At 41.6% G+C, this 15,422-nt stretch overlaps 1 protein-coding gene across 5 annotated transcripts in view; it reads right to left on the reverse strand.

The window, feature by feature from the left end:
* The window catches only part of CARMIL1 (capping protein regulator and myosin 1 linker 1), a 256,105-nt gene that overhangs the window by 92,735 nt on the left and 147,948 nt on the right, over nt 1–15,422 (reverse strand). For all 5 annotated transcript variants that reach the window (XR_012157297.2, XM_073331850.2, XM_073331849.2 and 2 more), the window contains 4 exons: nt 12,461–12,538; nt 12,295–12,371; nt 9,240–9,344; nt 3,674–3,743 (listed from right to left, as the gene is read on the reverse strand). Coding sequence is in view for 4 of the 5 variants with exons in the window: in XM_073331850.2 (XP_073187951.1) it covers nt 3,674–3,743; nt 9,240–9,344; nt 12,295–12,371; nt 12,461–12,538 (330 nt within the window). In the remaining variant the exon portion in view is untranslated. The remainder of the gene's footprint in view (nt 1–3,673; nt 3,744–9,239; nt 9,345–12,294; nt 12,372–12,460; nt 12,539–15,422) is intronic.

Below are 15,422 nucleotides of genomic sequence, written 5' to 3' on the forward strand. Positions count from 1 at the left end.
AAACTTTATAAGAATCTCGAAAGGGATTCTGTATCAATCAATAGTATGGTACAATTTCTCTGCGCCAAAATTACATCCAAAATAGGGCTTAAATGCCAATTCTGTGCATGCTTTAAATACACACAGGAACAATTTTTCAAGGGCAGCTTTTAAGTTTGCATCCACAATTTTATATTTGCAATTTTAGGGGACACAAATATAAGAATATTGATGTCTACTTAATGTAAGGGTAAAGAAACATTTGATCCCAAAAGTCAGAGAGAGTCAAAATTATATTATTTGCTCCCACAAAAGACAGAGTGTACAAAAGTAAAGATTAGGTTTACAGTCCTTTGTAAACTTGACCCATGACAGGATATAAAACCCCACATCCTGTGTCCATACTTCAGAGATAACAAATACCAATACATCACATATTAAGAACCAGCTTTTCAGCAATTAAAAAGCAGAAAGCACAGCAGAAGCTATAATGTACCAGTATGCGGGGAGTGAAAACAAAGTGCTTACTAATTTAACGGTTAATATGCTGAAGGTAATGCACGGAGGGTACTTACACAGTGACCAAGCTAAGTGAAGCAGAAGGGAAAAAGAGTGAAATATATCAGTGCTGAGCAGGTAGAAATAAAACTGCAGTTTTCATAATAAAATTAGCAATATAAAACAATCAAGCTCTGGATTGGAGTTAGTACACCAGAAATTTGATGTGCTGGCAAATAAAAAGAGAAAAGAAAGAGCGGAAAGGAGAAATTTATCTTTCCATGCAGAATTAAGGCCCCCGGCCCTGCAGCCTGTATACAACTTTGCATGAGCAGGGAGAAGGAAGGACAAAGGTGGAAGCATCAGGGCTTCCTGCCTCTTACTGCTACACCCTCACAGGAGCTGGAGTTGGGAGAGAGGAGGGAAACTGGCTCACAGACTTTATTGCTGGGCAAAGGCTGCGCTGATTGCTCATCCAGAGCGAGTCAGAGGTCTAACCAGGTCAGAGATCTAACCAATCTCAGCTCCTGTCAGGGTGCTTCCTACCCTACATTATGGATGAGATTGTTGCAAGCATAACTTTTTTTTTAAAAACACAAGAGGATGGATGCGGTTTAGTCATGGGGAGACAAGTCAGGGCAAGGGACTATGGAGAAATGTCAGTTGACTGACTGGCTTGATTTTCTCTTTTACAGCTGTTTTAAGTTCACATTTTGTCTTGGGGGAAGCAATCCTTCAAACTAAGCTAAGCAGGAAGCCTATTTAAGTCACCAGAAGGTAGAAGAGAACATCTTCTCCTGACTCTGGCATTACTCCTGGGATATACGTCTTCCCATGGGTCAGGAACCAGTACAGGCTTGGACAGTTTAATTAAGAAAGACAGCGGTGAGAAAGGGGCCAGCCTCTCTGCACAAGATGTGGAAGAGGGCTCACAAGGTGATAGGTATATGTCATGATCAGACTTGGCTCAGTGTTCAACATAGCATGGCCCCCCAACTGAGGGGCTTCCCTCCACCCCCAGGCCCTGGTGGTTTAGCTTTCTCCTCTACCGACTGCAGAAATTGCCTAATTCCAAAAACTGCCCCCATTAATGCCAGCCCTTAAAGCCACGTTTGTGTCTTCCTTCCCGTGAACTCCAGCAAAATTATGTATGTAATTTACAATCACGAAAGTCAACTACTCTTAAAAAAAACAACAAAACAAAAAAACAAAAAAAACAGGACTCCATATTTTAAAAAATGGACTTTGAAACTACACCCCCCATTCCTCCCTCCCTCCCTCTTCCTGACTTGAAAGCTATCTTATTTGCAATTTACACACTACTGCTCTTTAAAAGAAAATGGTTTCAAAAGAATACAATAGATCAAAACAAAGTACTAAATGCATTCAAAAATAGGTTGTGTTTCTCTCATCAGGGAAACTCCTAATGTAATTCCCACTCTTTACCGTGTGATCAATTATCAGACAACAACATAGCATAGGATAAGGATTTCTGCACTTCAATTATATTCATCAAGTTGAGCTCTCTCCTATTTGGAGGGGAAGAGTCAGATTTGACAGGCCCAGAATTTAAGATATGTCAAACATACTTTTTTATTTAAATCTTGAAAAAAATCCACCAGTTCTCCCCAAATGAGTGCTACCAACTTCTCTTTTAGGAGACCCACCAAAACCAAACTCTGGCTTATATGATTATTGGAGGTGCAGGTAGCGAGCTGAACCTCTGCTCTCTCAGTGTGCTTTACTCTCGAGAAGCACTTCAGAGAGCAGGATTTTTGTATATTTCAGTGCTCTGACTGCTCACAAAAATCAGACGGATGGGGACGATGCAACGTGAATAGGTATGTCATGTGAAAGCACACACAAACCAGAACAGCTCACGAGGACTTATTTTCAGGCCAACTAGCCTCAACTTTTCCTATCCTCTTTTCTCAAGAAATCTCCACTAATTAATTCCCTTTCTTCATACTGGCTACCAAGCACAGGCATAGTTTTACTTCTATATTTGGCGGGGCAGCTCCAGTCAGCCCAACAGGGCTGCATGGGGGGATGGAAGGGAGCAAATTCCATGCCTGCCTGAGGCTTGCCATTTTGGAAGGCAATGTCCCATCTACCTCCCCCAAACTACACCCCTGCTACCAAGACATTATGCATCTGGTCCAGAGATGCCAGTATACAGCTTAGTTTGAAATTGATACAAACAGCATTCCATACATATCACACTATGGATGCCCCACCACTAGGACATTCAAGTCACCTTTACAAAAAACTGTGGGCTCTTTCCTCTGGGGTTTTCACTGCTAAGCTTAGGAGGACTAAAGTTCAGACTACTCTTTTGTTCTCATATTTGTTTGCAAAGTCCACACAGTTGCTGAGTGAGTGATTCTCCTCCTTTCCCCAACTTCTTCAGTGATCTTTTATCTATGCAGCACTCATAGGAACCATCTAGTGAATGCAACTGGGTCTTTATCCTGAGCAATGCTAAGTAGTTCTATGAGATAGCATGCCAAGTACCTCAAAAGAGTGCTCAGCACACAACAAGCTCCAGCCTGTGGAAAGGGTAGAGAACCGAAGCAAAGTAGTGAACTCTAGCTTCAAACTTCCAATGGATTATTATAAACAAGGGTGCTTTATTTATTTATTGTGGAAAAATTCGAAGAACATCTGAACCAGGCCTCTTAAAGTGAAAGAGATGTTTCAATAATCTCCGACAAGAGGTTCCAACTGGAACTAGAAAACCAGAGTTTCTTACAACATCTGAGAGTGAATCTGGGAAGGGGTGCAGGGCTCAAAGAGAAATTGGGGAGAAGAGAGTCAGACTGCAGTAAGAGCTTCAAGATATGCAGCTTGCTGCTACCCATTCAGCTCAGGTTGCCTGGGGTTTAGAAAAGCCCACTTTACATTACAACTCCATTTTACAGGGGATGCCATGCCTCTAACAGTGCAGTGCTCTGCATCATCTAGAAAAATCTTTGCAATGAGCATTACCAGCCAAGCCCACCACAAATAGTTTTACTCCTATTTGGTTGGCACTATATATATATATATATATATATCAGCTCATTTTTATAAAAATAATTGATCTTTTCTATATCTTTTAACTACAGAAGAGGAGCAAATGGTTCCATGTATCTGAGGAAAAGAGTAATTCCAAGTAATTGCTGCTTTCCAACTTGTTCTGATACAGTATTCTTACCTCACAGCTACTGAGATCTAAAGACACCTCTTTCAGGTTCGGATTACAAGCCAAGCCTAATAAGAGTGCTCTGAAAAAGATCAAGATTAGAAGTATTATAAAACACCAAATTCACAACAAAACCCAAGCAGTAACACCACCAATAATTCAAAGAGCCATATTAAAACAGAACACAGCAATTATGTTACTCTTAAATGGCAATGACCGTGTAACTCTTTATGTTATAGTTAGAGTCCTGCAGCGAATTCGGAAGGGATGTAATGCAAATAAATACACAGTAAAACAGATTGTGTATCAACGTTTAATTGTGTTCACCACAGACACATTTCCTGCATTTTCATCAGAAGAACATTAATGATTACAACATTAGAGAGCTATCATGGCAGTACAGCACAGACTATTTCCCAAAAACTTGCAGGAAATATATATATATATTTTTTAAAGTGTATGGTGCACTAGAATCATGCTGCGATTAACCTTGGAGCAGATCAACAGTATTTTCCCTTAGAACATAGTATTTAGTTTTTGAAGTTAAACATCCATTACTTGAAAATCTACATTTTCACTTGGCGAAGGTACATTGCATTATACAGTATTACTTTCATCACACAAACATAGCCATCATCAGGGCATGCCCGTCATTGCCTTGGGAGTCCCCACTCAGCTGTATCATTACCGTAGCGCATGATGCCATTGTCATCATGACCAGGTGATGTCACAGCCTAAAAGCATGTGAATGAAATGACCTCCAGCTTATTCACATACATGCCACAAATGCTGCAAACTCCTTTTCACAGTATGAACAAGCAACTGCTAGTCAGCTGTTTCTACATAAACTTCACCCATTCTGTTCCCCCTGAAGTATGGCATTTCAAACACATGTTAACATACAGACAATTCTCAGTTTATCCATGCTGAGAATTTCAAAGCACTATTTCGAGCCCAGGTAATCCTTCATGTAAACCACATCATACCGGCCCCTCGATCTGAGCGGTAGATTCCGTCCTTTTCTACTGATTAATTCATTTATTTTCATTTTAACAGCCGAAAAAGTAACTTGGAGAAATTGCTGCTGTGTAAGCTCAGCAACAGCTTCCTAAAGCTTCCATTTTCTGTCAAAGCTCCCTCAAAAGCTACTATGCAGGCATGGCATACTGCCAGTGCCGTAAATACCCCCTAGGATCTTAGAATCAGTGTTAATTCTTTTCTTCTCATAAATTATCAGCAGTAATAAAAGACACTGTAGGCCAAATGTTGTCCTCATTACACCTGTGCAACCCCACTGTGTTCTAATTATGCCCTCAGTAACACCTGTGCAACCATTCTCTTCAATGGAAATGCATAGGCAAAACTGAATGGGGCACTGGAAAACTGCCAGAGTTCATGTTCCAGGATCTTCAGCTCTGCAGCAGAGAGCTGCCAGCCCCCAGAGTCCTGGCTGGAGCAGGAGCTCTCCAAGCTGCTAGATTCCCAGCTCCATGGCAGTGCTGCCAGGATTTCTGCTGCCGAGTGGGGAACCTAGACTTCTGAAAGCCTAGGCTCCAGCTGGAGCTCCACGGCACAGCAGGGTTGCCAGACACCCTGCTGTGGAACTGGGAGCATGGAAGGCCTAGCACAGGCTACAGCTCCAGGGCAGCCCAGTAGCCTGGAAGACCTAGGAAGACCATAGCAGGGCTGCCCGAAGCTGCAGATCCTGGGAGTCCAGGCAGTTGCTGAGATCATCACTATTTAGCGGCAGTGAAACCGTCAAGAAGGTCAATTTCACATATTGTGTTTTGGGATCACCATGTTTCAGTGTTTCTGAAACTAAATTGGGCCGGGGGGGGAGGAGGAAAAGGTTTTCTTGTTTATGGTAAGTTTAATTAACATTTGGTTTCATTCTGATTATAAACTAAAGCAAATTCTGACATACTGAAACTTCAAGCAAACTGAGAACCCTGGATGAAATTGTTACATCCAGCTCTACTAAACGTATGTTCAATCACTAAAGCGGGCAGATATAACTGAATACGTACAAGCAGCAGATCAATTGCTTAAGATGGCACCATCTTCACAGCGACTTTTCAGAGAATATAGTCTAGCAGTAGAACAGAAGACTGGGAGTCAGGACTTTAAGGCGCTATTTCAAGTTCTTCCACTGGCTTGCTGTTTGACCTTGGGTAAGTCACTTAACTTCTGTGCGCCTTAGTTTCACATTATAAAAAGGGAATTTTCCCCTCCTTCTCAGAGCTGTTGCAAGATCTATGTTTGCAAAACTCTTAGACATACACAGATGAAAGATGATACAGAAATATTATTGGTATTGTATACCATGTTACTTCTCAAATTCCCTTGATTCGCCTTCATTTCCAATTTACTTAAGTAAGTTATCTTCTATTTAGAGACCTCTGTAATAACTAAAGCCCAGTAAATGTGAAAACAGCAGTTTCAGACTTAATCTTATAGCCTTTTCATGATTTAAACCAGAATTTTAGGGTTTGGGTTGATGTGCCCTGTGGAGGTATGATTCTAAAGAGCACGAAACTGTTGTGCATTAACTGGTCTGTGCAAGCACTGTTGGTTCGCACTATGTTAAAGTGCACTGGGAAACATTTAGCGCACACCAGCAAGGTCCACATGGACCAATTAATGCACAACACATTTGCGCACTTAAGAACTCACAGCTATGTAGTGCTCATTACCCCACCATAGACAAGCCCTTAATTTTATGCAAGATTTTAAAAAAAATCGTATTTCAGAGAAAAATGCTAACAATCGCACTGAAAACACACTGAGTCCCAAGTACCATCATGGCTGAAACACTATCCATGGGATTTTTTGGAACTGTACCATTCAATCTGTACTGTACCGTTCAACTTTGAGGGTGAAATCAAGTTGCACTTAGACTCACTGTACTTGGAAGTACCTTGAAACACTTCAGCTCAGACGGAGGGAAAACCGTAAACCAAAGAAACAGCACAATAATGAAACAGCCAAACAATTTTATTGCTTTAAATTAAAAAAAAAAAGGGGGGGGGGGTTTGCAGTAAATAGTACCATACTGCTGAAAGTATATAATTAAATACCATGTGGTGTATTGTGAAAAGGGTTTTTTGAGACCATCTTTAACAAATTAGGTTCCAATTCTGCAAACACTTAGGTACATGGTTAACTTTAAGTCTGTGAGTTGTCACATCCAAACGTTAAATATGCAGAATTAGGGTCTTTGATCTTTTTTACTCTCTATAGGGACATTAAAAGATCTCATGGCATTTTTCATAAGAACAACAACATTTGCTCCGTGTTGATGGCTACACATTTCCTTTGCTCTCACTGCTATCCACATCCACCATACAGTGAGCACCCCCGTGGGTTAACTATAACTAATATGTTTTTCAACACCATGCCTTTGCCTACACTAGGTGGTAAGTAGTGTTCAAGAACACTGATTAATACAATATTTTCCCAGTCTAGGCAAAGCTTAAGACAGGATATAACAAAGGAGAACGTAATAGAGGGAATGGAAAGAACGGAAGATAATGGTTACACAGTTCCCCAGGATGGTTCATTAACTATGTCTTATTTATCTCATCTACTCTTCTCTCCCTGTATCAATTTGCATCTCAAAAGAAGCTATGCTATTCTTTAGCTTATGGTATTCACTGTGATTTCCCCACCCCACCACCTATCCTTTCCACTTTTCTCTCTCTCCTGGGCTGATTCCATCCCAGGTTTTTCCTCCAACCCTAACCCAATCACTATCTCCAGACCTCCCCCTCCACCTCACTGATTTAGCCTTTAAGCTATATTAAATTCCAGTCCATTAGCTAACCACCTATTAAGTTACTGCCTGCTTCCTACATCTCCGTCCCATAACAATCGGTCTCCCAACCAGGCAGGTCAACTTACAGTCTCTGTTTACACTGGGATTTAGAAAATATGTTAGCTAACTAACACATTCTAGAAGTCTAGTGTAGACAGAGCAGTGTGTAGCAATATTAGCTAGGCAAGTAGAAACCTAGGGGAAAGCCTAGGCTTCATAACAGGGTTGGCTGATGCCTGAGCACCCACTCTTTATTGTGGCCTCCTGCTGCTCTTTATAGGGCAATCATTTTTGTATCTCCCAGGTGTGGTTCATTCTGTAGTTAGGGTTGGCCAGCCCTCCAGCCCTTAAAGGAAGAGCCACCCTGTTACCTGCCTCCCACCACTTAGAACCTTGCCCACCCCGGGTCAAGTTCTACCTGAAAGTTCTACTTTCCCCACACCATACAATTCCACTGTTGTCGACAACATGATTGTGGGGTCTGACATCTCAGATTCTCTAGCTCCCCGTCCAACTGGCTCAACATAATGAGTGGGCAATCTCTCTCCTCTAGAGTCATCTGATGCTCCTCTGCTAACTGCTCCCTTTCTTGCAGGGCCTGTCATTTCTCCTTCAAGGCACCAAGTTCCTTCTGATCCTTCTCCATCAGAGAAGCCTCTCCCCCCAGTGCTGTATTGCCTTCTTGGAAGCTCTAAGAGGGGCTGCCATGACTGCAATGTCCACTTTCACCGCAGCCTCTGCGTTCACCCCCTTCTCCCAAACACTAGCACAACCCTGCCGTTCTTGGGCATCCTCCAAGTTTGGTCACATTCCTGGCAGTCAACTCTGGCTTTCTTTCCCCCTGTGCTCAAATACAGTTCACCGTTCCAACTTGCTTCTCTCACTATAGGTAGACAGGACTGACACACTTCTGGGAACACACAGACTGTTCCACCTGTCAACTCTCCCTCACTCTTTCTTGGTCTGCAGGGCTTTTTCCTTCCCATTATGCAAGGGGCAGACCTTCTTAATGTACTCTTCCATGCCACATCTAAAACACTGGGATGGACCCTTACTCTGGGTCCCTGACCTCTCATGCTTGTTTTTTTCTTATGCCTCCCACAGCACTACCAGTATTCAAATCTGTTGAGCCATGGTCTTCCACACCAGAAACACACAAAGACATTTATCTTTCGCAGGTGGCGGTGGTCTCTGCAACACCTCTGGGCCCCAAACCCAACCATCTATTCTTCCTGCTGCAAGGCCAACTGTACCTTCTGCTGTTGCTGCCCCTACTGCTGCTCCTGCAGAAGAATGGCCTGAGTCCACTGTGCTGTTCAGCCAGCAGACAAATGGCTTCCTCCAGTTTCTGCATCTACTTTTCTCCCAGGCCTCCTGCTTCTCTCTTTGAGAGGAGGGGGTCCCTGCAGCAGCCTGTGCCAGGTGTAACAGGCTTGGCTGACTCCTGAGCACCCTTCATTGCAGCTTCCTGCTGTTCTTCATATGGCAATCACCCTGATCTTTCCCAGGTGTGGCTCATTCTGTGATCAGGGATGGCTAGCCCCAGCCCTTAAGCAGCAAGCCAGGCTGTTACATTCCAACTCTGCTAGTTCAGCATGGGTGACCATTATGAAACTCACTTTCTCAGTGACAAAGTGTAAATGGGGCTCTGAATAATGTGCAGATATGATCTGCTTTCCTCTCCATTTTCAGGATTAGACATGTATATAAATAACCATGCAAACTGTGTCTTTAAGTCACAGGAAAAATCAATGCAGCACTTACTTTAGAGGCTCAGGAGAGAGTTTAGTCCCCGAAAAGCTGATTTGCATCAAAGCAAGCGAACTGCTGAAAAACTGTTTGAACGATGGGGGAACGTCCTTTCCTTTCCTGTAAATTGGGGGGGGAGGGGGAGGGGGAGGAGAAAAAGCAACATTTGAACATCCAACAGACTGCAAATTCATGATGTCAGGGTCAGCAGCACTCTTTTATTAGTATTTAATGTACTTAATCTTTAACAATCGTATCTAGGTAGCTTTCAATTAGTTCAAAAACAAAAAGGCATCAAAATGGAGACTCAACAGCATTCATCAATGTCTCATTTCTTGTTCAGAAGGTATTACTAACTAATGGTTCCTTGGTGACCTACATAAAATAACCAGGTGACTTCAGCCCAGTTACTAGTCGACAGGCATTCACAACACCAGGAGAGAAGCAAAGGGTCAAAATTGTTATGAGAAGGAAATAACTTTTCACCCCTAGAGACAGTTATTGTTTAACGTTTGAATGTAGTACCAAGCAATAGGTGTGCAGAAGTGATGCCTCCAGGTTAGTGTTGAGGCATATTGATCTGGAAAGACAGGGCAGCTTACGCTGCTATTTCCTGTGATATAACTGCTCTCCAGAGAGAGGATTCTGCCTCCAGTGCTGTCAGTCAATATCCTCTAAAGGACTACGCTCAATAAAAAAAGGAAAGGGGGAGGGGGAGAATAGTCACTACTGACTTCCAATAACAATAAATAAAAATACTAGCTATATAATGTGAAACTTGGGTTTCAAGAGGAGCAAATGTACTTAGGCCATTCTGGTATTTATTCCTATTGTTTTTATGGTCCAATTTCAATATTCAGTGGGCACCACTGCAGACTGAAAATCTAAAGGATAGAATATCTGCCACTCTTTTTAACATAAATAGCAAAACAGTACCATGGCAGAGTCTGAATCCCCTAGAATAAAAATAAAAGCAATGCTTCATAACCAGCTCTCAAAAGGTTTCATAAGAGTAACTTTAACAAGTCTGTAAAGGAGGCCTGTCTTCTTTTTACAGAAGGAAGACTGAGACCTGGAGAGAGTAATTGACTCTCTCAGATCACAGAGCCAGTCAGGGGCAGAACTGAGTACTGACCACCACAAACGCAAATTCTCTTCTTCAAATCAGTGTTCTCTTCCTTACTAAACTATGTTTTCAGCTTGATTAGGGCCTCACATTATGTCCATTAAAGTCAACAGAAGTTTTTCAGTTGATTTCAGTGAATATGAGATCAGGCCCCCAAAACTGAGATGGTCCGAAAGATAGAGGAAACAGTTTTTTCATCCAAATTGGTCAACACATCAAAGCAAACATTTTGTAGAGACTGTTCAATTTCAACAGGGTTCCACTGGAATTCCGCCTAGTTTTCTGGCAGCCTGCCTGGTGGGCTAATGAGGAACTGAGAGCACCTGGATACTCTAGGAGCCTCAGCTGCTCAGCAGTCTGGGCTCCCAAGGTCCCCCATGCTGAGGCAGCCTAAAAGATGAACTGTCTTGAAAACAGGGACCCCAGCACTTCCAGGGTCCCTGCCTCCATTCCCTTTCACAGAGACTTTTGAACTTTTTGGTTTTCGTTTTGCATTGGAACAAAACCAGATTTAGAAATACTGAAATCCTCTGTGAAATGACATTATCTTTTATGCCCAGCTCTACCCTAAAAGAAAGGACTATTCTGCAATTGGGGGGAGGGAGGAAGAGAGAAAGAAAAGAAAAAAAAAAAGCAGATAAGAAAGCACTGAAAATTAATGTTTAATTTTTTAGCTAACACTGATTTTCAGTGCAGTTCTGGAATATTGTGCCTACAAGCAGATAAGTCAATTCCCCTGGTACAGTACTAATGCTTTTTGGGAACAGGAACTCTGTCTTCCTCAGTGTTTGGAAAGAGCCTAGAACAGGATGGGCTTTACCACAATCTAAATGGTAACAATAGTAATGCAGGTAGACACCTACACTTAGAATTACACAAGAATATCAATTCAAAGGGTCATTTTCAGACAATTACAGGTGACAAAGTTTTATCTTTAGGCTAAAATTTTGCATATTTGGGCTCAGCTTTCAGGAGTGGTTTTTGGTTTTGTTCTGTTGATAGTTTGAGGGAAAACTTCTGCCATTTCTGGGGTGGGGGGGGTGAAAGCAATATGCTTTAGCTATTAAATTTTACCTTGAGCGAGTGCCCTGGGTTTTTGTTTCATGTTAAACTTACAGTCTGCCAACATTTCACTGGAACCATGTGTATGTGCAAGTGTAACCTAAGTGGATTTAATTTTCAATGTGCATGTGAGTATGGAAAGAGTCGGGATCAGAGCAGGCATATTATGCAGGATAGCTTGTTCTACTGATGTCTAGCAAATAGCTCCACGTGAGGGAATGGAAAGGAAACAGTCAGGGCTCCAAAGGGTATGGGAAGGAACAAATAGAACAAGGCAGGGCTCCACTTTGTTGAGTCTATGGCCTGACTGAGGGCCCAGTCCGGCAAAGCACTTAAGCATATGCTTAACCATAAGTAAGGGAATAGTCACATTTCAAATTGCACTACCTACCTCAGTTAAGTATGTGTATAGGTGCTTTGCTGAGTCAGGATCAGAGCGAGCATATTATGTAGGACAGCTTATTCCAGTGGTTCTCAACCAGGGTTCAGGGGCCGCGAGCAGTTTTTAGGGGTTTTGCCAAGCAGGGCCAGCATTAGACTTGCTGGGACCCAGGGCAGAAAGCTGAAGCACCACTGCATGGTGCTGAAGCCCAAGGCTCCAAGCCCTGCACCTGGGGCTGAAGCCTGAGCAACTTAGCTTTGCAGGGCCCCAGGAAACTGCCCTGCTTGCTATCCCCTAACACCGGCCTTGGCTTTTATATGCAGAGAAACAGTTGTTGCACAGGTGAATATACTTTGGGGATAAATAATATCTCTGTCACACAGCGCTTAATTGAAAGTCTAAAGCTGCTTGAGGTCCACATAAGAAAACTGCTGCAGAAGTGCAAAAAAGAATAATAAAATATTTCCAGGAGTTGGAAATAACTATATTTAAACCCATACCTGTGAGAAAAAACTGTCCTGGACAGGCTGAGCACAGCTAGGTGCTGAAGGCATCCGCGGAGGAGAGCTCCACACACCTGAGAAATAAAGAAAGTAGGTTTATATGCAATAAACCTGTTGGTATACTAATGGTGTTTTTTTGAACCATCAAAAGAAATAAGATTACCATGTCTAGTGCGCACTCTGTGTTGGATAAATCCAGATGAACAATGGCATTTGGCTGGGCCAAAAAATTATACAAGCTCTTCAAATAAGAAAAAAAAAATGATTATTATGTTTTGTACATATTACACAGAATTATTTTTATTTTATCTCTTCAAATAAAATTCAGACATTTATTTTAAATTGGACTCCAACAGTTTTGACTGAAGCTATTTTCTCTGAATGGATGTTATCTTCTAGCCCTCAAAAGTAAAACATTTGTTAAAATGACAGGAAAAGAATGCTGCCTGGATCACATTTACCACATAGCATTCTTGACTTTCATAGCTTGATTTATCTTGAGTAGCCGGCAATTTGCTACACATTTTGCAGAAAGTGCTAATTAATTTTAGTTCAGAATAGATTAGAATGCCATCCAGATTGCACCCATACTCCAAAAAGGCTAATCAGTTTTGAAAGTTTAAGTCAACCCTTTCTACTGCATTAGGCCGGCAGCTAAGTTGTGTCTGAACCTTATAATTCTTTCTGACAAGACTTTATTAAAACACATATTACCAGTGCCTTAGATCAATTCAGAGATATTGTAAAATGGGTCTGATAACATAATATTTTAATGAATGATGTGTATTATAATATTAAGGATATATTACCTATGCACTAGCCTAGGTAAAGGCACCAGCTACATCTGACAATTTTTTTTTTAATGTCTAGGAACCAAACAAATTAGAGTTAAGAAAAGTTGGCCCTCATTTTCAGAAGTGCTGAGCCCCCGCAACTCCAAATGAAGTCAAGATGAGTTAAGAGTGCTCAGGACTTTTGAAAAATCAAATCCCTACAACACTAGGTCACCTAGCCCCTCTAGTACCAATGCATGAATATTCCCTACAGTAAATTTTCCAGTGCTTTGCTCAGGGCTAGTCTACACTGGCAATGCTAAAGCGCGGCCGTGGCAGCGTTTTAACATGGCTTGTGTAGTCACAGCAGAGCGCTCCCAGTGCTCTAAAAAACCCACCTCCACGAGGGGCATAGCTCCCAGGGCGTTACAGCGCTGAAATTTGTGGCGCTCAGAGGGGTGAGAAAGTTACAGCCCTGTAAATTGCCAGCGTAGACAAACCCTCAGTTTAATTTTATATTGCAAACAATGGAGTTTCCATCACTTCTGTTGGAAAATTATTCCACAATTTAACAGATCTGTCTGTTAGGTGCAATACCATGAAAATACTTTTAAGTTTTACATTGCTAAAATTCATTTCATTAATATACTAGATCATGGGTCAGCAACCTTTCAGAAGTGGTGGGCCGAGTCTTCATTTATTCACTCTAATTTAAGGTTTCACGTGCCAGTAATACATTTTAACCTTTTTAGAAGGTCTCTCTCTATACGTGTATAATATATAACGAAACTACTGTTGTATGTAAAGAAAATAAGGTTTTCAAATGTTTAAGACGCTTCATTTAAAATTAAATTAAAAAGTAGAGCCCCCCGGACCGGTGGCCAGGACCTGGGCAGTGAGAGTGCCACTGAAAATCAGCACATGTGCCGCCTTTGGCACGCGTGCCATAGGTTTCCTACCCCTATACTAGATACATCCCCTTGTGGCACTTAAAAATGTCTCTCCCTTCTGGTGTTTGCACCCTTTAAAATATTTGCAGCCAGCTATCACTTTCCCCTCAACCACTGTTTGATTGAGCTACGCACACTAATTTTATTATAAATTCTGTAAATATGTGGTTTTAAGTAAACCAATCTATTCCCTTATTTTATTTTTGCTGCTTCTCTAAAGGCTCTCATTTGTCAACATTCTTCTAGTTCTTCACCCGAGAGTTCTGCTCTCTTAAGCAAAGGATGATGTGTTTTGTAAATGTGTATATGAATGTCTAACAGATACCAAGGAAAATCTGGGGTGGAATTCACATAAAGCCAGAAGGCATTTTATTTTGTATACTCCAAGTGTGTGTCAAGTGAAAATGGACTCTTGTAATGCTTATTTTGAATTCCTTAAACTTCATTTCTTAGGTATCCCAGCCTGGACACCGAGGACGTGTGAATAAGTGAGACTGGGATGGATGTGAAGAAGAAAGTCTGAATAAAATGTTATTTTGAGCCTAGTGTCCTTCAACACACCGAAAATGAAACAATGCTGGATCTCACTGGCAGTAACACAAAAGACCAGACCAATTTATTGAATTTGGTTACTTTAATGTGGTATTCAGTGGACAATTTTTTATGTCATATGACCACCAGAGTTTGCCACAATTGACAGTTTTCTGACTGATCAGCAGAATGTGAGAATTTGCATAGGAGCAAAGTGAAGTGAATTAGTTTAGCTGCATGGGAAGTTTAAAACTTAATTTGCCTTTATACTAGTGTGACACTGTATAGAAGGAAAGATGACCATGTGTACACTGAAGTATTAACACTGATGTATCACCACTGTTGCACAGTTGTGATAGATGTTATGGAAAGTATGCCTTGTAAGGTATCACTGGAAAAATTTTGATTGGTTGAACAATGTTATCCTGTTTATATGTGTGTATTATCATTGTGTATGAAGTTATGAATCCTTGCTGTGTTTGTATCTCAAACACCCACCAGACAGATTTACATCCAGACTAGCCAGCCATGATTGATGGGCCATGAAGGAGAATCAACTCTTCCAGTGAGCCCCTCCCAAGGACACCTCAGAGAGCAAGAGCACATAGACAGTGGAGGCCCAATGACTCAGCAGGACATGTAGAACATGTGATCCCTGACTCCATGTTTGAGACAGTAACTTTCCATGCACATGGACCGGGGGTATCATCATTCCTTTGCCTCTTTCTTGCTCCACATCTCTGGATTACGATTTCTAGCAAAGAAAAGCTTTGAACAATGGGCTAAGGACCCCAATATATGGGATGAACCAGAGAAACTTACTGCAAGATGGCAGATTTAACATCATTGCTATTATACTGATCTACAAACT

The sequence above is a fragment of the Lepidochelys kempii genome, chromosome 2 (assembly GCF_965140285.1).
Source record: "Lepidochelys kempii isolate rLepKem1 chromosome 2, rLepKem1.hap1, whole genome shotgun sequence".
Lineage (NCBI taxonomy): Eukaryota > Metazoa > Chordata > Testudines > Cheloniidae > Lepidochelys > Lepidochelys kempii.